The 23994-nt window shown below is 45.7% G+C and overlaps 1 protein-coding gene across 1 annotated transcript; it reads left to right on the top strand.

The window, feature by feature from the left end:
- The first annotated feature begins 2121 nt into the window (after positions 1–2121).
- On the top strand, positions 2122–3705 carry LOC146809452 (protein FAM200C-like). The gene is made up of 2 exons (XM_085614866.1): positions 2122–3330; positions 3514–3705. The coding sequence occupies exons 1-2, from the start codon at positions 2122–2124 to the stop codon at positions 3703–3705; spliced, it is 1401 nt and encodes a 466-aa protein (XP_085470992.1).
- Positions 3706–23994: the final 20289 nt, after the last annotated feature.

Genomic DNA, 23994 nt, shown 5'->3' with positions numbered 1-23994 from the left:
GAGCTGCTCTGGGTGGGCATGAAATGCAAAACAAAAAGTGACATCTTGTAGTTCGGGTGATTATCTTCGGGTGCGGGGAACGAAGCGCACGAGAGCGACTGCTCGGAGGTAAAGCACTTCTTGTATAACGCGCGGCGTAGCTTCTATTTGAATTTGTTACTTACAGTAAGAAAAACTATCCCGAATTTCCTGTTCAAAGTTTGCCAGCGCCCAACTTACTACGGCGAGGAAACAGCTTCGAAGCGCTTAGAGTCGGTTTTGTATTTGAACGAGTGCCAGCCGCCTTGTATTGTAACATGAAGTAGTGCTTTTCCCCAATAGTACGCCCTTGCACCCAGTGGACTTGTGCACACCACAGTGTCAAATCTGACAGTAGGGCTTGCGTTTTTACTGAATTTTGGACCTCGGTTTGTTGCTCGTTTAATTGTAGCGAGTCATAGACGAAGGTAATCACGTGTGTTTGGAGCAAACAGTAATCCTGCTATTTCATGTTATTTGCATTTGTATCTCAACAACTACCATTACAATAGCATTGGGCCCCCTTTTGCAGTAATCTGGGGAGGCCATCGATCTCTTGCGCATGTTGGCACATGATTATGAGGTTAGCAGAGAGTATGTTATGATATTTAGTTTAGAACTGGATTGTTTATTAGCAGGACAGTAAATTGTGTTCGATCTGAAGATCTTTTTAGTTCCTTTTGTGTATGGGTGGGTGCGCCAAAAGGACCTTTCCAATCTCTTTCTTTTCTTTGGATTGTGTGGTCAATTGTTCATGTTAATCAGTAGTAAAGTGTCCTCCTAACATGATTCACAATCCTGGTAGGTAATTCTGCTGTGATGCGTTTTAGGGCATGGTAAGTTGAGGCTGAATTTTCCACGGTGTATGTTGTGTGACAGTGCGGCTTGTTTGGCAGCCCTTTGTTAACCACATGGCTTTCATGTTTTGTGCATATGAGGATGTAAGGTCAATTGTAAATCTCACTGCAAAAACATCTACAATTAAAAAAAAAATGTAATACCTTTGGCCCACCCCATGAGCCAGGGAAAATCAGAAGACACTGTCATCTTACACCCACTACCAGGCACCGCGAAAAACACGCACTGCCTTCAGACATTAAAATACATTGACAAATTGGGATACGTATCCAATCACAGAATGTCCCAAATACGCTTCAAAGTGCTATCAGAAGCCATTTGTCTCTCAGCCGTGCAGTTTCTGTCATCAGCGCTTTTCCTCCCCTTTTCCACACAAGCAGTGCAAACATAAACAGCAAAATATCCTATTATGTGAGATTTGGTTGGCCCTGTTTTAAAGTAACTTTGCGCGGGAACAAATTTGCACGAAGTAGGGGCATTGATTGATGGCGGTTGATTGATCGGGTTCGGCCTCAAGCATAGATACCAGCTGGCATAGAGGGCAAAGTTAAGCTACAATGTTTTGTTAAAATTGTCCCCACCTGAAACCAGGGCCCTCCCCTTGTCCACTGCAGTTGGGTAGCAACAAACATCTGTTATTTAGCGCCAAGATACCTGCACGTGAACGTGCTTTTAAATACGTGTGTGTGCATGCCATTTATTTCAAATCCCTATTGAGTGACATGTGCAGGTTTACCCATTATGTTGTATGTTTAAACAAAACATTACTTTGATGTTGCTCACAGATCTGTTGCGCGAAGTGGTGTCGGTCCATCGGTCGTGACGCAGTATCGGTCGTGGAGTGTGTCGGTTTACCAGTCGTAGGGTGCTGCCGGGCGCAAAATCCGAATCCTGGTCCGTGTTACTTATTGTGTAGTAACAAACTAGCTGGAGATCTCCGCAATGGCCTACAGTCCAGTTTCCAAGCCTTGCAAACGACCCAGATCGATCCAGAGTGAACACAGGACCTTCCAGGAAGCATGGGAAGAAGAGTACTTGTTTGTGGAATGCCCAAAAGAAAAAGCCACTTGTTTGCTTTGCAAAGAGAAAGTAAATGTGCTTAAGAGGTATAATCTGGAACGGCACTACAAAACGCGGCACTCTGTTTACACTGCAAACTATCCACTGAACTCCAAACTGCGTTCTGCGAAGGTGGCATCACTAAAGGAAGCACTTGTATCCCAACAAAAGCTCTTTCTGTGCCAGATGAAAGAATCCGAGGCAGTAACCGAGGCATCCTTCCAAATTTGCTACTTACTTGCCAAACATAAAAAGCCATTTACAGAAGCAGAGCTGGTTAAGAAGTGTTTCCTCTCGGCAGCAGACATTTTATTTGCCAACTATCCTAATAAATCAAACATTATGAAGGAAATAGGTGCATTGCAACTGTCAGATTCCACATGCACACGTCGCATCGAGTCAATGGGTGACAATGTTCTAGCGCAGGTCATCAATGCAGTCAAGCTGTCACCTTTCTTTAGCATTGCTGTGGATGAGTCAACAGATGTAGGTGATGTGGCACAGTTAATGATTTGGGTGAGGTATTTGGAACAAGGAATCATTCCAAAGGAAGAGCTACTCTGCCTTTTGCCATTGCATGGTCACACAAGAGGAGAGGATGTATTGGCCAGCATGTGTAATTTCTTTGAATCACATCACCTGCCATTGAACAATCTTGTAAGTGTCACTACAGATGGAGCACCCTCCATGATTGGACATGAGAAGGGCTTTGTATCTCTGTTAAGAAAAAAACTTCAATCATCCACTTTAATTGATTATCATTGTATAATCCATCAGGAAGCATTATGCGCCAAAATAAAACAAGGGCAACTAAATGAGGTTATGAAGCAAGTCGTTAAAATTGTTAATTATATTCGAGCAAAAGCACTCAACCACAGACTTTTTAAATCATTGCTGAGGGATGCGGAAAGTGAATATGCAGATCTGTTGTTGCATACTGAGGTTAGGTGGTTGAGCAAAGGTAGAGTGCTAGAAAGATTTATTAGTTTGCTTCCTGAAATTGAACAATTTGTAATCAGCCGAGGGCAGTCCTTCCCAGAATTATATGACTTGCAATGGCTCACCATGCTCCATTTTCTGTGTGACATCTTCTCACATTTCAACACACTCAATCTGGCACTTCAAGGTAGACAGAAACTTGTGTCCTCAATGATGAGTGCCATATACTCCTTCGAAAGTAAACTCGAGCTGTTCCGAGAGCAGATGAACGATGGTGATCTCACACACTTTCCTAAATTGCAGGCTTTAACACAGAGGGTTGAAAAAGCTCAGGAAATGTTGTTCAGTCTCAATCTGTGTACTTATCTGGAGGAAGTGTCTGGGGACATTAAGAGGAGATTTTCTCAGTTCAGAGTTCTCACCCCACTTTTCCGACTTGTAGAAAATCCATGGATGGTTAGTGCAAGGAATCTTGAAGCTGTTGAACTTCTTGGTTTGAAAAGGGCACAAGCTGAGATGGAACTAATTGACATGCAATTCAGCTCTGTGCTCGAGTCCTCTTTCTTGGGGAAGGAACCAGAAGATTTCTGGCAAAGTGTGCCACCTGAGAAATTCCCTCTTCTTTTTACCTTGGCACAGAAAATACTTTGCATGTTTGGCTCCACATTTGTATGCGAGTATTCCTTTTCTACAATGGGTGCTATAAAAAACAAACTAAGAAACAAACTGACTGATGCACATCTGGATCACCTCATGAGACTTGCACTCTCTGAAAAGGTTCCAGAATACAAGAAGTTAATTGCGGACATGAAATGTAAAATTAGTGGATAAACTCTGTGCCTTGGGAAAGACTTTTACCCATTATGTTTGCCTTTGTACTTGATGTTCTATTTCCCCTAAATGCCTTCAAATAAAAATGTATTATCAAAATGTGCTCTTTGTAGTTGCATCTGATTGTGAAATACAGCTTTGCCTAATGTTTTGGAAGGTTTTTTTTTTTACTCTAGCTCCGCCCCCACTGATCCCGCCCCCACTGACTCCACCCCTACCAGTGCGGCCCTCGGCCACTAACCACACTGTAATTTTGGCCCCCGACAGAAAGTTTGTGAGTACCACTGGTCTAGAAGGAGTGTAAAGCAGCTTGTTTTACCAGAACATAATCTTATAGGTATAGATTAAGTGAAAAAGAACCATACAGTGTATGTATACAAATATGTATTTATTATAAGACACTGACTAACACATACAGATATCTCCTAGCTGGAGATATACACAATGCACACAATACTTTTCAATACAAAAAGGCAAGTAGTACGAAATACACAGTGGTCACCAGGGGGGAGACCAAACCATATACTAAAATAGTGGTATGGGAACCACGACTCGAGTCAAGACTATACCCAGAAGACATAGAAGACCCAAGGAACCACCTGAGGTAAGTAACCAGGAGGCCCATGGAGGCAGTGTGCAGAGTGAACACGACCGCTGGATCAATGCAAGTCAATGGGTAAGTCGCGGTTGCAATTTTAAAGAATAAGGACCCGTCTCAGTGGACCTTGAAGAAACACAGAAGGTTGGAGAGCCACCCCACCTGTGGATCCCCTAGGAACCAGGATACCTACACTAGGGAAACCGGGTGCATAGGTGTGAAGTGGTGTCGGAAACTGCAGTCGAACTCAATGGGAGACTTCAGGAAGATGCCCCTGCTGGAGATGGGGAAAGTGTCCAGGGGAACCCAAAGGTGAATTAATGATGAGAAGTACCTGCAAGCAAAGGGGACAGAGTCTATGCCACTCAGGAGTGACCAGGAGGCATGGAAGACGAATGTCCACCAATGTCGAGTGTTGCAGGGGAGTTGCCAGTGACCTTGGAACTGCAGCTGTGAGGACCAGGTGAAGCTGTGAAAGACCAGGAGCCATTCACAAGCTGTCCCACTTCGGATGTCGAGAGTTGAGGGGTCGGTGTCCATTGAGAGCGCCAACAAGCCTTGGCAACTGAAAACAAGGTGGACAGCGAAGGAGGTGCAGTGTTGGGACCAGCGAGGTCCAGGGGACTCACCACAAGCAAGGGAATTAGGGCAGGCCCTAAGCAATCATAGGCCCACAGAAGTCAAAGAAGACCCTCAAGAGGACCCACAGGCCGGAGACACTGTAGTCAACAGTGGACCTCAAGCAGCTCAATAGAGATGCAGGCAAGTGATGCAGTGAGGACAAAGATCTTGGTCACAGGAGATGCCTGAGTTGGGGGCTACTTGGAGCCCGAACATCTTGTTGGAGGGAAGCCAACAACACTTTTCAACAGCACGTCTGCAGCTCCGACAAGGGATACTGGCCTCAGTCTTGGTGAGAAGATGGAGCAGGCCTCGAGGGATGTGAAGAACCACCACCTGTGTTGCTGAGCCTTTCGGAGTCTGTGGGAGCCCAGGATCAGCAGACGGTCAGCTGAGTTGCGGTGCCTGCAGCTGCAGGGATTTGACTCCTTCACTTCAAGGGAGATTCCTACAGGTGTCTTGGATGCCCACAGGCCTTGGAAGGTTCCTGTATGAAGCACAGGCATGGACGTTGCAGCAGACGAGCAGGGTGACGAGATCAAGAGCAGAAGGTTTTTCCCAGTTGCAGCCTTGATGCCCAGAGCGAAGTCCAGAGTGCGCAGATTGTCGAAGTAGAAGTGGTGTCTTGAAATTAATCTTGTCCTACGACGTATCAAGGGACCCACCCTCAGATAAGCCTCTAAGGAAAGGGTTGGGACGAATCAGCGTTCCCTCCCAGGGTTGGGGTCAGACAGTGGGGAGGATACTCCCATGTCCTTTGTCCAGTTTCTTGCCTGAGCGGGAGTCAACAGCTCCCTCAGCTGGTTTGAACTGGACTTTGCAAGGAGGGTACCAAATGTGCTCTTCACAGAGACTGAGTGGCGCTGACAAGCGCTCCCACCTGGCCCAATACACTAAACCCTGTCTGGCAGGTAGTCACACCTCCCTGTGACAAGATACCTATTGTTCTGCCCTCCCTTGCTCGAGCTTGGCTCAGCAGCAGGAGGACAGAATCTTGTCTCTGGTTGGCAGAATCCATGCTATGATGTCCGGGTCTAGAAGACTGGTACCGGGAGCACTGAGGGCCTCCTGGAGGAGCTTTACAGTGGATGGAATCATACCTCCCACACCGTTATGGTGTGGGAGGTATGATTCCAACATATTTGTTACCAAGCATGATAGGGTTCGTTACAGCCAGTGTAGAGATGGTCATCACATAATGACGCATGGCCACTCTATATATCGTAATGGCTGAATTACTTACAGCCCGGGAAAATAGACTCCGAAGGCTGTGGGGGTATCCTGCTCATGCAGGGGCACCCTCACACTTGGAACCGAGCACCCTGCCATCAGAATTGAAAGGCCTACTTTAGGGGTGGCTTATAGGTTTTAATTGCAGTGACCTTAGATATAGGGAAACCTATATCTTTCGTAAGTGGTGCTAGCACCAGCTTACACAGGCTGCAATGTTAGGCCTGTAGTTGCAGTTTGAGTGGTCCTTCATGGGTGGCATAATACATGCTTCAGGCCATGGGGGACCCCTAGTGTACCTATGCCCTGGGTACCTCAGTACCATATACTAGGGACTGAGAAAGGGAATGTACCTAAGTACTTACCATAACCAATTCAGGGGAGTAAGCATACAGACTGGGGTCCTGATTAGCAGGATCCCAGCCAGACTAGTCAGAAATCAGCATAGCACCAGGCAAGAAAGGGGGTAACCATAAGAGCAGATCCTACTTTCCTGCAGGTATTTGTAGGTAAGGTAAGTACCATCAATGTGATTAACGATTATGCTGTGTGGTGGTATTGATATTGTGCTGAATGTACATTTGCCTGTGAGTGGTACAATACATGACGGGTACAGTGTGTGCCTTTTAAATGCATATTCTGGATGTATCTGTGCCTATGAGTGGTATAATAGACAAAGGACACAGTGCTGGGCAGTGTGTGCATGTTAAATACAAGTGCTGGATATATGTGTGCCTCTAAATGGTACAGTACATGGAGGATACAGTACTGTCCAGTGCATGTATGCTATATACATGCACTGGGTGTATGTGTGCATGTGAATGGTACAGTACTTGGATGGCCCTGGTTCCATTTTGGGAGACCTAGGCCTGCATGGTGAAACATATAAAGGAGGTAAAGAGATCCCCCAACAGCTTTTTGCATTCCTGTAAACTGGGTGAGACCCACACTGGGGAGGGGAGGACCAAGCTTCCACTGTACTCTTCAAAGGTTGCTCTTTGATTCAGTGAGTGATCACAAGGAAGGGTCATGGGCACATCTCAGATAGGAAATGGCTCTGATAAGAGAATCATAAGGAGTAGGGCAGGGGCGGCATGGGACAACCTAATAAGGCACATATTACTGTGTCTGACATCCAGGTGTGAACTCTAGTCACTCCCATGGCTTGTGTTGTGGGACTATCAGTTTGGAAACACTCCTGCTGTGACAGACCACTTCTCAAGAGGAAGAGGGAACACAGGAGCAAGCACTTCAAAAGAATTAGACCTCCAATATAAAACGTCAAAGACTCGGACCCTAAATAAGAAGGGGAGCTTGAGACCCCAAAAATTGCCAGCGGTTAACAGCCAAAAGGGCTGTGTGAGGAGAGGAAGTTCTGCAAGACTTCTGCCTGTGACCAAAACTGGTGGCAAAGGCCTGCTACTCCCCATGCTGTGTGATGGGACTTCACTCAGGAAATCCAAGACCACCATATCTGGAACACCAATGTCTACCTGCTTGCCAAGACCAGCGTAACCTGTGATGAAGAGGAGAGCGTTGAAAGGGGTGAAGTACAGTGGGGAGCCCTGTTGATTGAACTCCCGGTGCGAGGTGTGAGGAAACGCCTGCTGCACCGATCAGGTTGTTGCCTTTGTGCAGTACATTCAGCAACCACCATGTGCCAGGAGAGGGGTGCCGAGAAATTAGCTGTGTGTACCTTTGTGGGCTGTATCCCATGCATAGTAGCCAGGTGGCAACCTCATATGCCAGGAGGGGCCACAGGGGAAGAGACTGCTTGGCTGGACCACTGTGTGGTAGCGTAGAGAACGGACCTGTATGCCAAGAGGGCCAACACGGGAAAGTCTGTTGTGCAGTGGGGGCCGTACCCTTATGCGTAGTATGGCAACGGCTCCGTATGCCAGGAGGGGCCGCCGTGGAGAACTTCACCATCCTGGCCGGAGCCGGTAGACAGTTGTGGTGACCCTGTTTGTTGGAGTGGTTGCCAAGAGCATCAAGTACTTGTGCCTTTCCCCTGCCAGAGAAGTGAGGGGAAGCACTAAGCACCTTCATCCAGGCGAGGGACCCTAGGCAGGATCGCCATAGCCTCCTTCATCTGGAGCCAAGTGAACGCCCCATAGGAGGAGCTGCAGAATCAGTCACCAGGAGCATGACTGCGAGTGATAGAATTTGCACCCGCTGAGTGCAGCCATCTGAGCATCATGCGTCTGACTTACCTGAACATGGCTGCAGTCACTGTGAGTGCCTGTGGACGAGGAACTCTGAACGCTACACACCTGCTGGTGTGAGTTAGACTTGTTTTGGGTCTGTCTGCCCCAGGGGAACGTTTTGCTAATGATGGAGCGGGTAGTACAACATTTTGTATACCCCCCTATTCTGCATGAATATACTAATTAAATAATCTATTAATTATAATATTACTAAATGGGTTTGCATGTGTATTAATCAACCTCATTAATATATGAAATATTCGTGGGATTTGCATTTTGCATGGCTAAATAATCATTATTACAAAAATCCATACGCATACTAACCGTAGTATATGTATTAAATAGAATATTGTATGATATATGTGGCTTTTGTGATGTTTTGTATTGTTGCTCGAGATGACTTCGAAAAGGTGAACATAAACGCTTTAAATGTCGCTAAACGCTAGATAAATACAAGCACATAGAGGGATTAGTAAGGGGTTAACATTTTATTCATTATTTCTATGTATTAATTACTCTTTTGTGTTTGTTTCGCTTAAGTTATCATTTGGGCTTAAAAACCAATATGGCCGCCGACACGACTCGACGAAGTGGCCACTGTTCCATGATGTTTGGAGCGAAGTGCGCAGAAGCGAGAAAACGTTCCTGTGGCCTCGTCATGACCTATGCCACACTGTTCCCAAGCAAGGCCACGGTGGGATGTAAGCCAAAGTGAAAGACAATGGACTATTACATCGAACCAGAACGGACTGACTTTGTGATGTCATCTTTGAACTGTACCAAGTTCCCAAAAGACTCTGCCGGATGACCCAAACTGACCAATCAAAACTGTCTTAAACTCACAAATTGCTATATCTTTACCTTACTTCTCTTATAAAAAACTGTGGTAGAATAGAGAGGGGTCACTCTTCCTTTTTCTTCTTCACGCACGCTCGAACGAATGACGACAAAGCTATTGAGGGTCTGGATGCTGCCCGATTATCTTATGACTTCAAACTTTTTCTGAATTTACGGGCAATGATATATGCTTGCATGTCTCTGGTCCTTTGTCGATCTTTGGGACTGTTGCGTGCCGAGCACTGAACTTTAAACTTGGCATGCTTCCAGACGATTGACTGCTAAATTGACTATGCAAAGCCAATGAATTAGAGGACTCCAATTAGACAGAATAGGTAAATATGATGCTACACGATTTATTGACCTTTTAATAATCTCTTTGAATTTGACAAGACAAATGCAAATATTTAGATACAAATATTAATTAATTAAGAAAATGAGTCTGTGTTTTCTTTAGAGTTAAGATCTTAAAGTGTGTTTTAGCTGGTTCTAAATAACCATCAACCAATCCAACTAATTGGTCCATTGACCATGTGGGAGGAGTGCCTTGATGTTTAGGATTAGTGATCTGTAGGCGAAGAGCGTTAATGTATATTTGTGAATAACTTTTCCTCCCTATAGGTTATAAGGTGTTCCCCCACATGTTGAGCACATGAACTATTCATTCCTCCTGTGTATGCAGACTAGTGAATGAGTTGGACTGAGAGTTGGTGTCATGGGCCCCACCAACGACTGCATGTATGAATGAGTTAGTGTGACGTTGGGTCCGTGACGCAGGGAGGATATTGGTGCATGTTACCCGGTTTTGCGCTCTATCACTAATTTAAGCGCGATAGCACTGAAACACTATTAACTTTAAATCAGTCATAGTGGACTCTTGAGACTCGGACTGCTATGGGGGGTAATTCCTGGATGTTACCAATAGTGAGTGGGGAATAACCACAATCACAAACAATAGGAGTGAGTCAAACTGGGAAATGCCAAAGAAATACTAAAGCCCCGACCTCAAGGCAGGGCCATGTAATTGTTTGTGGATATCATGCTTTTCCTTTGTGTGGGTTGCAGTAGAAATAAAATACATTTCTTTTGTCATAAAAGTGAGTGTTTGGATAGGCAATGATTATTGCTGCTGCTGCATGCATTTTGAATTGTGACTTGTGAGCTGCCTAGACCCCGCTACCATGAGAGTCAAGTGCAGGAGGGCTACTTTACCCAGTTGCTCAGAATCCATAGTAAGTCTGGCCCTGGGCCATCAGGAGTAAACGGCCTCAACCCCCATGGTTGAGCCCAGTAGTGCCTGCGTGCCACATGGCCCTCTGTGAGGGGTTATGACAATATGCATGCCAAATATTTTCAAGGCTCATCTCATGCATGAACACTTTGATTCAGAGTATAGCCTTGTCCTGAATCTCTCTGTGTTGGCTTGCCCACCTTTAGCATGTTGTTTTCTTTTATGTCATGCTCTTTCTCTGAATACACCATGTGTAGGGAAACAACACAAAGTGCAGCCAATAACTGGTGCTTAATTTGTAAAAGAATGAGTTCTGGTGCCCAAAGCTCTGCTCCAGCAGTGCTATAAAAAAATCAGCACTCCAAATACGAGGGCTGTGTAGTATTGAATTAATCTCGGTCCTCTTTAATCCACTACCAGACTCTGCTGTCCCATCATCTCACTCTTATGGTCCCTGCTTTTTCCCTTTGTGCTGTTTTTTCCGTCTTTGTCTTCCTCCGTCCTGTCTTTGTTTTTATCTCTATTGCTCACGGTCAATATCAGTGTTGGAGGGCACAACCGGCTCAAATTAAGCACTGCCTATAACTCACGCCTAGCCCCTGCTCAAAGCACATTTCATCAGCATAGACCAGTATCAAAGCCGGCAGTGTACCTCAGCCAATATGCTCTGTGCGGAAACCCATTCTTCATTCCTCCTGATGGCTATCTCAGTCCCCAGTGTATTAGAGTATGGTGCTCGGCTAATAAAGGGAATGAATGTCTCGCGAACAACACTCATCGCCCAGGATTATCGTTGCTTGGCTCTCCCACGTAACTTCAAAAACAATGACACAATACTGCTTTAAAAATAAATAAATTAAATATAAAATGAAACCGAGGAGTGGGTAGCAGACGGGGTGAAGTGATGACGGAAACAGAAATTTGAGGTAAAAGCTTCATTCTCAAGTGCAGTAACAGGACAGCAGTCCTTGCAGCGCAGCCAACTCCGATCCGTCCTTCCAACCACCTCGAATGTCGAACCCCAGGCAAACCCAAACACTTAGCGTGCACAAGACTGGCTCGAGACTAACCTCAATAGCGAGGCAAGTGAGAGCAAGCTACAATACATCCCCTTCCCTTGAAACAACAAGCATTGGCATAGCCAATAGGTCTCGCCTTTAGAACCTTATAAGTGTTTAGCCAAAGGCGAGACCTATTGGCTATGCCAATGCTTGTTTTTATTTGTTTACTTTTGCTACAATCGCGGCACCCGCGCTTTACTCTAACCATGTTAAAGGCGATTGCTACAAAAGTAAAGAAATAGAAAAAAACATCTATTTCTTTACTTTTGCAGCAATAGCGCACCCGCGCTTTACCAAAGTAAAGCGCGGGTGCTGCAATTGGCCTAGGCGAAACCTAACAAGCCCGGGAGTGCTGCGTGCGTGCGCGCACAGTCTGCTCTTTTTGCACTGCACTCGTGCTTGTGGTGCGCCCCTGCGCGCTCCCGCATTCTGGACGCCGCCACAAGCACGAGTGTGTGCTTCCAAAAAGAGCAGAGCGATGGCTAAAGGTCCTCCTACGCAGCACATGCACGCTGCGTAGGCGAGACCTAGGAAGGAGAACAAAACGAGAACAACTACTTTAGAATATTAGGACACACCACATCTTCCCCCTAATGATTGAAAAAACAAAGTACAATGCAATTATTATTTACAGCCTTCTAAAATAAAATCTTTTAACCATGATGGTGGTTTACGTTTGCGTTTGCTTAGCCTGTTCTCATTTGCACTAGACTGAGGACCGTCCTCGTTTTGAGCTTGAGGTTCAGCCTCACAAAACAGAGAACTCACAGAATCATCTTTGTCATCATTTAAGTCTGTTGCATTGTTTCTCACATCAGCAGAGGCTTTAAGGTCACTTTTAACAACCTGTGAAGAGACATTTGATTCGACAAAGTCATTCATGTTTACATAACTTTCCATTGTATCATCCAATTCTACCCTTCTTTTCGCCTGATTTTCATCTAAAATCCAATTCATAATATCCTTGCATAGTGCAAGTGTTTGAGGTTCCAAACTTTACCATTGTCTAGTCGAATTGCATTATGTTGGATCTCACTGACTTTTGTAGGTTGAAAAAACGTACTTTCTCCTTTTGGAATGAATCCTGGTTTAAGTATACTTACCCAATCCCAACTTCAATGTTTACAGGTTGAGTGCAATTTTGGTGAATAAAAATAACTTTTGTTTTTCTCATACGTGTTGGAAATGGTCTCCAAGGACCCTGACTCAACACTAGAATCAAATAACCACCTGGGATTATATTTTGCTCGTGGTCTGCGCCCTCTCATTATTAAAAACTGAGAAATTCCAGAAACACCATTGTCTGTGATCCTATAGGCCCAGACGGCTTTGAGTAATTCAATCTCCCAATTTTAGTTATTAATGCAAGCAGATAGTATAATCCCCTTGATGACACGATTGAACCTTTCAACCATGCCATTTTCGCTTGGGTTATAAAGAGACGTGGTCTTCAATGCAACTCCTATTCTACTGCAATATTGTTTAAACATGTTTGATTGAAATTGCACACCATTGTCACTTAATAAGGACACAGGAATACCCTCTTGACTAAAAATCTCATCTAAAAATAATAGCAAAGCATCGGTGTCAACTTTTTGTACAAATTTGACCACCGGCCATCGTGAAAAAAGGTCAATTAAAACAATAATGTACATAAGTGATGGGCCGACAGGTCCCATAATGTCTATAGCCACAGACTCCCATGGGTTCTGAGAACGTTTCCCTACTACCATGAGGGGTTTACACATTTGTATGGTTTTTATCTGTCCTCGAACAACCCAGACAGTCTCTTACCAAATGCTCAATAGCAGTTTACTCCTGGCCTCCAGAACATTTTTTTTAACTATGGATTTAGTGCGTCCAATACCAAAGTGACCCTCATGGCATAACAGTGAAATGTCTTTGCACGAATGTATGGGAGGAATTATCTTCTCACCCCTTAGTAGTAATCATTCGTCTACAGTGAGTTCAGATCTTACTGCCCAAAAAGGTCTAACACTAACTGGCACATTTATTTTATCAGGCCAACGGTTGTTTACATATTTAATTATCTCTTGCAATAAGGTGTCTTTTCCATACTCTTTCACCCAGTCTTCTTTCCTAATGGTAGGAATCCCAGAATCATGAACCAAGGCAATCTGACAACCGTTCCATTTCTCATCTTCACATTCCTCGAACAAAGTAGGTATATGTGATAAAAAATTAGCCACCATGTTGACTTTACTAGATTTGTATACAATCTTGTAAATGAATTCTTGCATTTGCACAGAAATGCGAGCAACTCTTGAAGAAGCACTAGCTGTACCTTCAGTGGTCAGTAATGTTACTAAGGGCTTATGATCCGTTTGTATTGTCACCGGTCTTTCCCATATGAATGCACGGAAATGTTCTCGAGCTCAAGCACATGCTAAGGGCCTCTTTTTTGATCTGGAAGCGAAAGCTATTATGTATTCCAAACCTCGTACATCTCTGTTCTGCTTGGGTTTCCAGATCAGATAGAACTCGCTCATCAGAGCCTCACTAACCCAGCCAGAACGTTACCCCCTCCCCCTCCCTAGGGCCTATTTACAATAGGTAACCACATATATCTACCACCTAAGGACAGGGAATTCCTACTCATACATACCAAGACCTCTTATAATCGGCGGCCTCGCGATCCCATACGAATCCAGACCTCTCTACCCAGACGGCAGTCTCAGCACAAGTGGCGGCCTCGCGATCCCATACGAATCCAGACCTCTCTGCCCATACGACAGTATCACAAGTGGCGGCCTCGCGATCCCATACAAATCCAGACCTCTCTACCCAGACGGCAGTCTCAGCACAATCGGCGGCCTCGCGATCCCATACGAATCCAGACCTCTCTGCCCATACGACAGTATCACAAGTGGCGGCCTCGCGATCCCATACGAATCCAGACCTCTCTACCCAGACGGCAGTCTCAGCACAATCGGCGGCCTCGCGATCCCATACGAATCCAGACCTCTCTGCCCATACGACAGTATCACAAGTGGCGGCCTCGCGATCCCATACGAATCCAGACCTCTCTACCCAGACGGCAGACTCAGCACAATCGGCGGCCTCGCGATCCCATACGAATCCAGACCTCTCTGCCCATACGACAGTATCACAAGTGGCGGCCTCACGATCCCATACGAATCCAGACCTCTCTGCCCATACGACAGTATCACAAGTGGCGGCCTCGCGATCCCATACGAATCCAGACCTCTCTACCCAGACGGCAGTCTCAGCACAATCGGCGGCCTCGCGATCCCATACGAATCCAGACCTCTCTGCCCATACGACAGTATCACAAGTGGCGGCCTCGCGATCCCATACGAATCCAGACCTCTCTACCCAGACGGCAGTCTCAGCACAATCGGCGGCCTCGCGATCCCATACGATTCCAGACCTCTCTGCCCATACGACAGTATCACAAGTGGCGGCCTCGCGATCCCATACGAATCCAGACCTCTCTACCCAGACGGCAGTCTCATACGACAGTTCATCCTATGATCACCATAACATACAAAAAGGGAATCAGTCTCACTATTCATCAGATCACACAAGGACTGCCAGTTCGAGCATAGCCTGTTCTCCGGTTCGAGGGGCTCCTCTCTCCCTTATTCAGTTACCACTTACCTGATCAGGGTTAACATCTGTTCATGTAGCCGCAGCTGACTAGAAGAATAGGCTACCCTCTCATACAAGAACACGCAGCACATGTTGGTTCACTACAAACTGGGTACTTTATTACTCATTACATACGCAATCACATAACATTACAATATAACACATAACCTGCAAAGAAAAGTGAAAGATTAAGTTGTGCACTCTAATAAGAAAGGGTCGACATCACCTTAGTAGTGTGTAGCCTGCACTCAGTGGTCATCTAGGTTCTCTTCTCGTCTGTGCCTCGGCTCGCCTGGAAGTCACACCTCCGCAGTCACGGATACACGTCTGCACCACTATGCGCTGTTCCCTTCACCCTTCTCCGAGTCACTGGGACCTCTTCCTTATCGGCTACTCTCTCCTCTCTGGCTATTCTGCTAGGAGAGTATCTGTCTCTCGGTTTTTCTCCGCCTCCAAGATGGCGTCTGTCTTCCCTGGAATAAGTAGTAGCTTTACTGGTAACGGCTAGATGCCGCCTACGGACTGAACATGTAACTGCCTCAGACTTTCACTAATATAGAGGTGCGTTTCCTCATGGAAAATTCCGGCCCGTAACCTGCCGCCCACCAAATTCTTGTACCTCCCCGTACCAAGGACACGTTCCCAGCCGGCCGGCCTGATGTAGTGTCTTCGGCATGAAGAAAAATACAATCCTTCGATAAGGGCCGGCCTGAACCGGTTCTCTCCAAGCGAATAACACCTCATAACTAAAACATTACATTCGACCTAGAAGCATCCCAAGCTGCCGGAGCAGAAAGAAAGATGGAGTCTCTCCCGTTTGAGGCCTACCAGGCCTGAATTCAGCACGGCTCCATGAAATACCCTCACTACAGGACAGGTTATCCCTAATACTAACGAATCTATCCCCTAGGCTATGTGTGCAAGCCCTGATCTATGGGGAAGAGCACAGGATCATGTCGAAGTGCCTAGTAAATAGGCTCCATTCACTACTCTAACCCTTAGACTTGAATGGTAAGAGACTGAAGTCACATTCAATCACCTTTCCTCACAAGAAGGCCGGGAAAATCGAGCAGAACATTTCACCCTTGACTTCAGTCTATTATACATTCATTAAACAGAACCAATATCTGTGGAAGAATAATATGAAACAAAACTAACTGATCTATGTCTAGTACCAGGTGTGCAGAATTGAAGTAGTGAAGGAATACACTGAATAAAGCAACAGATAGAAATCAAAATGCCGATAGTAACCAGAATACCTCCTAATATCTGACGTAACATATGCAAATCAGGTAACCAATTAAAGAGCCAGTCAAACCAGCCCTGGTCAATGTGTTTTCTAACTTCTTCTGTCAAGTCATGTAGTTTATCAATGTGAGCTTGAATGGATTTTGTATGATCAGACAAGTTAAAACAACAAAGACCCTCAAAATCAGAACAATCGTGTCCATGTTTAAGCAAAAGATAATCAATGGCCGCTCGATTTTGCAAGATAGCTCTACGTTCACCCTGGGCGTCTAATAGCATGTCAGACAGGACTGTAGAAGTATGATTAATGGATTTTACCATCCAGCAGGCCATTTTCCCAATAGATTTGGCATTATAAACTGCCAAAGCAGGAACACCAACAATTGAAATAGCCAGGCTAAGGTATTCAGACTTGGAATATAAATGCAAAGATGAGTCACAATCCTCCTGTAACCTCACTGTATCTCGAATCACACGAGAGTTGGCATTCGGATGTGATGAAAACATTAACAAGCTCAGTCTAGTAATGGCACAAGGGCCTCCAGAAATATTTGCGGGGATATATGGCCAGGAAGTATTACCACATGAGAAAAGCCATCCGGCAGGTAGTAACATCGTGCGATAATGACTGGGGGTAACTACCAAACTCTTGCAAGTCATGTTATTCTGAACAGAAGTACATGTTTTCGGTGTCCTTTGAAGGCACAAAGTTCGTTCATGAGCGGTGAATGAAGTGGCACCTTTCAATCTTAAACGCATACATTCAGAAATCGCACTAGGATCACAAGTAAGGAAAAAACACAAACCACCCTGTGTGATATTATAGGTAACTATTTGGGACTGGATGGGGGGTATCGGGTCTGACAGTACAGTACACAAGGGGCAATACTCATGGGTAGCAAAATCGCCCAGAAGAACATTGGGGCGAGCATTCGATATGTTGAAAATATGAGTCAAAGTCTCCAATGAAGCAGGGACAGCAACTAAACAAGTCGCTAGAATGTCAGTCACCGATCTCATCGGTGTCAAGCAGAAATGAGGGGCTTTAGTCACTCGTTTGGCTAGCGTAGTCCAAAAGTTCGACGACGAATCCCACGCAGCGAAGGAACGCGACACTCGGGTTCTCAACTCAGCCCGGGTTGATGGGATCCCTCCTCTCTCGTCGTACCAGCCCAAAAGGAGTCCAACGCCGACACATCCTGCAGCAACAGTCCAAAGAATGATCTGAAAGAGAATCAAATACAGGCATTATTCATTCTCGTAAGTAACATTTGTCAGCCGGGACTGCTTCCCAGCTATCTTTCCCTGGTCTCATAACTAAAATGGTGTTGTCTTGACCGGTTGCAATGACCTCTGCTTGTTCAGGGGGATTCTTAGGCGACTGCACCCAAACTCTGGCCCCAGGATTATCTGTGGAGCCAAAACCTTTCTGGCCTCGTACAGTTAGCAACGTTGGGGCAGTGCCTTTTGTGATCTCACCACTGAAAACAGGCATTATTAGCAATTGAGCCACTCGGTCAGTTTGATGTATCAGTAAGTCAACCTCACTGCTATTCAGCAGGAGCACCTTAATCTCTCCCTGATAATCACTGTCAATGATTCCTCCAAGCACCTGAACGCCTTTTACAGCCAGCCCCGATCTAGGGGCGATTAATCCGAAATTCCCAGTTGGTATATGAACACCAACACCAGTTTCAATGATGACTCGATTCTTACTTTTTATAACGGTGTCATCCATGGCATGCAAGTCTAAACCTGCCGACCCTGGGGTCGCTCTACATGGAGCCAAAGCTCCGGGAGTAATTTCCCAGTACATCACAGTCTCTCTGATTTCATTGGGCTTAGCATCAACATTCGGAGGAAACAAACGCATAAGTGGGGATTCAGCATTTAGAAAAGGACGGTTATTCAAAATCAATAGCGCTTGAGGCAAAAAGTCTCGCCAATTCTTATACTTGTCATCTGTTAATTTACGTAACTGATCTTTCAGCAGGCCATTCAACCTCTCCACAAGACCCGAGGCCTGTGGATAATATGGTATATGAAACACCCATTCAATATTGTTTTCCACACAGAATTCCTGTACCAATCTTCCACGAAAATGGGATGCATTATCAGATTGAATTTGGAATGGCACACCATAATACATCATAATCAATTCCAATGTTTTAATAGTATTCAATTGGGTAGCTTGCTTACAGGGAAGGGCCACCAGCAGGCCACTGTATGTATCAACAATAGTGCAAACATATTGACGATTCCTACTCATAGGAAGTGGACCGATGTAGTCAATCTGCCAAATTTGAGCGGGCAATTTCCCGCGATGTAAATGACCTTTAACAATTTGGGGCACTTTGCGCTGCCTGATATGCTGACAAATGGGACAATGTAGAATAACATTTTTAATTAAATCTAGGGGAATATAAATTCCTCGATCAGCAGCCCACCTGCTAGTGGCTTTCTCTCCAAAGTGTCCTGCTTTCTGGTGGGCCCATTTCGCCAATCCCGCAATATCAGAATCTTGCCTGTCCACCACTGCCTCAGCAATTTTAGATTTCTCATCTGCAATGTTATGAAAGAATTTGTCAAGAGAGTCTATCGGGGTATGAGCATCCACATGGAAGATTGTAACAGTACTCTGTGGGAGCATTTCCCAAATCTCCTGCCATAATTCTTTTCCCCACAGTTCTTTTGAATGGATTTTCCAACTATGGGAATGCCAAGTCGGTAACCAAACTGCCAGTCCATTGGCAGTAGACCAAGAATCGGTGAAAATATGACATGTGCCAGGTAACTCTTGTTTCAGAACTTGATAAACAGCATAGAGTTCAGCAAATTGACTGCTCTTACCCTCACCAGTTGTACTCAGCAATTTTTGTGTGATCGGATTATAGGACACCGCCTTCCAATGCCGTTTCGTCCCTATGAACCTTGCTGAACCATCCGTAAACCAGACATGGTTTCTGTCCTCCGCGGACAAATCATCAAAAGGTCTACCCCACTTAACAGGAGACTCCTGTACTAAAGGTACGGAACATTCACTCTCAGTCTCAGTCGATGGCGCCCGCGCCACCTGCTCATGCAAAGATGCAACTCCTTTTTGTCCCACACGTGCCCTGTCTTGTATATACCATTTCCATTTAATCACACTCGCCTCTTGAGCGTGTCCAATTCGGTGAGTTTTCGGCGAACTCATAACCCACTGCATGATAGGAATTTCAGGTCGCAAAACTATATCATGTCCCAAAGTCAATTGCTCGGTATCCACCAGAGCCCAATAACATGCAAGTAACTGTTTCTCAAAAGGTGTATAACGCTCACAAGCATCAGGTAACTTTTTGGTCCAGAAACCTAACGGTACTCTACTCTTGCCTTGTTTCTGCCACAAACTCTAATTCGCATAAAGGCCTTGTACAGACACATTCAAATCCACATCACCATCACATACAGGCCATAAATCCAGAGCATGCTGAATTGCTTCTTTTGCCAGACTGAACGCATCTTGCTGTGGTTTATCCCATTCAAATGCATTCTTTTTACGAGTGACATGGTACAAAGGGGCCAATATTTGACTCAAATGAGGAATATGCTGGCGCCAAAAACCAAACAAACCAATGAAGCTTTGGGCTTCTTTCCTATTCCTCGGAACTGCAAAATCAAGAATTTTCTGTTTAACCTGAGGGATCACTTCTCGGTGCCCCTCATGCCAATTAATACCCAAAAATTTCACAGCCTGGGACGGACCTTGTAATTTATCCGGGTTGATTTCCCAACCTTTCTCACGCAGGCACTCAATGACTCTGTCCAATTGGGTCTGAACTTCCTCTTGTGTTTCGCCTTGGATCAAAATATCATCAATATAGTGACATATCTGAATTTGCGGATGAACCGGTACCTCAGCCAAATGCTCTGCCACCAGCCGGTGACATATCGTAGGACTATGCACATAGCCCTGGGGAAGACTTCTAAACGTCATCTGACGCCCGTTCCACGTAAAACTGAATTGTTCCTGACACTCAGGGGCAATCGGAATCGAAAAGAAAGCATTAGCAATATCAATGGACGCATACCATGTACCTGGATGTTTTTGGATTCTTTCAATTAAGGTAATAACATCCGCTACTGCAACAGTCAAAGAGGGTGTGTGTCTATTCAATTCTCGATAATCAACAGTCATGCGCCAAGAATTATCACTCTTACGTACAGGCCAGACAGGATTATTCCAAGCAGAAGTAACTGGGGTTATAACTCCTGCCTCCACCAACTCCTGAATAGTGGTACTAATCTCTTCATGACCACCTGGAATACGATACTGCTTCTGACAAACCACTTTTGTCGCCTGGGGAACTTTTATGGGGGGGCATTCTTAATCGACCAACCCGTACAGGCCTGGACGATATATAATGTTTAGTTCCAAATTGGTAACATCCATCATCTAAGTGCAAAGTCATTCCTTTCAAAATATCAATTCCAATTATGAATTCTAAGAGTGGCACCACTAATACAGAGTATTCTTTTCTAGGAATTCTACCTATTCTCATTTCAAGTAAAGTTTGAACTGCGGGAGTTTCCTTTCGACCTAATCCGGTAATTGTAAAAGGCTGACCTTTAAACTTCTTTGATTTTCCATGAATAAGAGTGGCCTCCGCTCCTGTATCTACCAATGCTCGGGCCCTTTGGACATTACGATGTCTCCAATAAATATCAATATCTACATAGGGTCTATTATCTCTGTGAGCCCATCTGTGTACTGGAGCTTGACCTATTTCCTAGTCATTTTTACTGCGTTCTGTGTACCAGGATAAATCAGGATAAAGACTCTCACGTTTCTCAGGTATCGATACCTCCTGTTCATATCCATCTCTATTACGAAATGGATTCCTGTCCTCTGCATTGTACTGCGGGTTTCGATCGGCCAATCTGTGTCGATCCTCTCTCCTTCTCAACTCAGGGGATTGATCCCTATCATCTCTACGTCTGCTGTTAACATAATCATCTCTCCCCCTTTCTCTTCCCCCCTCTCTCTCTCTGTCTCTCTCACGACGGGGGGACAAATCACGTACATAACGTCGATCATCACGACGATCAGAGCGCCCACGGCGGTCGTCATCACCGCTACCGTCAGAAAAACCACGATCACACTCAGTCGTCCGAACACGCCGGGCACCCTCCTTTCGATCCAAGCCACGTTTGCGAAACATTTCCCACAAACGAGAAGTAGTCTCGCCGTCAATGTCCTCCTTCCGCACACCATCGGCCATAAGACCAAAAAACATATCACGTCTAGTAAGTTTATTGTCACCAGGAGTACGAGTGTCAGGCCGGGACTGCCGTTCAGGTTTAAACCACTCACCCAACTCACCGAGTTGGCGTACCGATTCCAGCACCATAGATAATATGTTACCAGTCTGATTAATCAATAAAGTCATCATGACCTGCTTATAAGCAACAGGGGAAGAACGAATAATACGATTCCGCACAGAAGATGTCAACAAACCATCAAGCAACCTGTCATCAGTATTCAGAAAAATTGCCGTTTTCATCACCTCCTCTTTGAGACGTTGTGCAGCATCGCGCAAAGTATACCACGGTTTGTCATTCACAGGCCAGTCAGACTCAGTAGGATATTTTTGACTACAACCCTCAGTCGCCAATTGAAGCAAAGTAATTTGACCACCACCATTAAAGTTACGAAAATGATCCTGTACAGTAGAATCCGAACTCAAGGAACAAAACTTCAAACAATCGCCAGCATCCAACATAATGCCAGCAGCGCCCAGTTCATAAAGGCGCACCATCCATGTGAGTAAGGTCTCACCAGCTCGCTGCCGAAATCGCTGCAAAATATCACTAATTTCTTGTTGAGTAAAATCCTCCAAAGAGTCTAAAGCAATACCATTCGGAGCACCGGGAGCCTGCTGCAACTTCCGCCGAAAAACTGGATGCACCGAGACCGCGGGACGAGCATCACAAGGAGCTCGATCAGTACACGTAGAGGAACAATCAGTGTAAGAAGCATCGACCCCACTCGAAGGACGAGCGCAATCACGGGGTGCACCATCAGAGGCGCAAGAAGCAGACTTACAATCACGGCCGGAGCGAGAGGACTCGCGCTTGGCAGACTCCTCACCCGAGGAACGAGAATCACTCGAGTTCCAGATATTACCATCCCATTCATCAGGATTCCAATCCAGTCCGGCTTTCGCCACGACCAGACGCACCTTTCGCGTCGAAACCCGACCACGACGATTCTTGTATTTATAACGAGCAATTCGCACAGCCGCCCTCTCGGCAATAGTTTGGTACGTCTCAAGTTTGTCAGCAAGCAACTTATTTTGACACCGCAACAAAGTATGAGCATTCTGAATCTCAACAAAGTTCGCTTCCACATCCTTATGCAATTTCTGTAAGTTCAACAACCTCTCATGCAGAATCCTGTACGCAGACAGAACAATCCAACCTCTGCGCCCCAAAACGGGAAGCTCATCACCCTTAGATACCGGCGCCTTCTGTAAACAAGTAATCACATTAGCCGGCTCCGCTAGCTCCAAAAAAGAATTCCAATTCTCACTCAAACCAGTAGAATCAGCCCACTCACGGGCTAAGGCTTCATAAGGCGTTGAATCCCAGCCGGGAATATCAACGGGCAACTTAAAAGTAGATTTCGACTTTCTAGAAAACATCTCGGAAGAGAAAGAAAAAAAAAGGAAGAGAAAAAAAAAACTACACACACAATTATATACAAATAATATACAAACGAAACCACGCACGCGCCGAAAGCAAACAAGATACAACCACAACGCACACAGGTTTCGTAAACGGTTCGTGACGCCAAATGTTCTGCTTGGGTTTCCAGATCAGATAGAACCCGCTCATCAGAGCCTCACTAACCCAGCCAGAACGTTACCCCCTCCCCCTCCCTAGGGCCTATTTACAATAGGTAACCACATATATCTACCACCTAAGGACAGGGAATTCCTACTCATACATACCAAGACCTCTTATAATCGGCGGCCTCGCGATCCCATACGAATCCAGACCTCTCTACCCAGACGGCAGTCTCAGCACAAGTGGCGGCCTCGCGATCCCATACGAATCCAGACCTCTCTGCCCATACGACAGTATCACAAGTGGCGGCCTCGCGATCCCATACGAATCCAGACCTCTCTACCCAGACGGCAGTCTCAGCACAATCGGCGGCCTCGCGATCCCATACGAATCCAGACCTCTCTGCCCATACGACAGTATCACAAGTGGCGGCCTCGCGATCCCATACGAATCCAGACCTCTCTACCCAGACGGCAGTCTCAGCACAATCGGCGGCCTCGCGATCCCATATGAATCCAGACCTCTCTGCCCATACGACAGTATCACAAGTGGCGGCCTCGCGATCCCATACGAATCCAGACCTCTCTACCCAGACGGCAGTCTCAGCACAATCGGCGGCCTCGCGATCCCATACGAATCCAGACCTCTCTGCCCATACGACAGTATCACAAGTGGCGGCCTCGCGATCCCATACGAATCCAGACCTCTCTGCCCATACGACAGTATCACAAGTGGCGGCCTCGCGATCCCATACGAATCCAGACCTCTCTACCCAGACGGCAGTCTCAGCACAAT

This window comes from Triturus cristatus, chromosome 7 (genome assembly GCF_964204655.1).
Source record: "Triturus cristatus chromosome 7, aTriCri1.1, whole genome shotgun sequence".
NCBI lineage: Eukaryota > Metazoa > Chordata > Amphibia > Caudata > Salamandridae > Triturus > Triturus cristatus.
This window is presented reverse-complemented; position numbering and strand designations above follow the sequence as displayed.

Coding starts and splice junctions, on each gene's coding strand:
- LOC146809452 (XM_085614866.1), top strand. CDS start 2,122: ATGAAAGAATCCGAGGCAGTAACCGAGGCATCCTTCCAAATTTGCTAC. Junction 3,331..3,513: donor TTGTAGAAAATCCATGGATG/GTTAGTGCAAGG, acceptor ACCTTGGCACAG/AAAATACTTTGCATGTTTGG.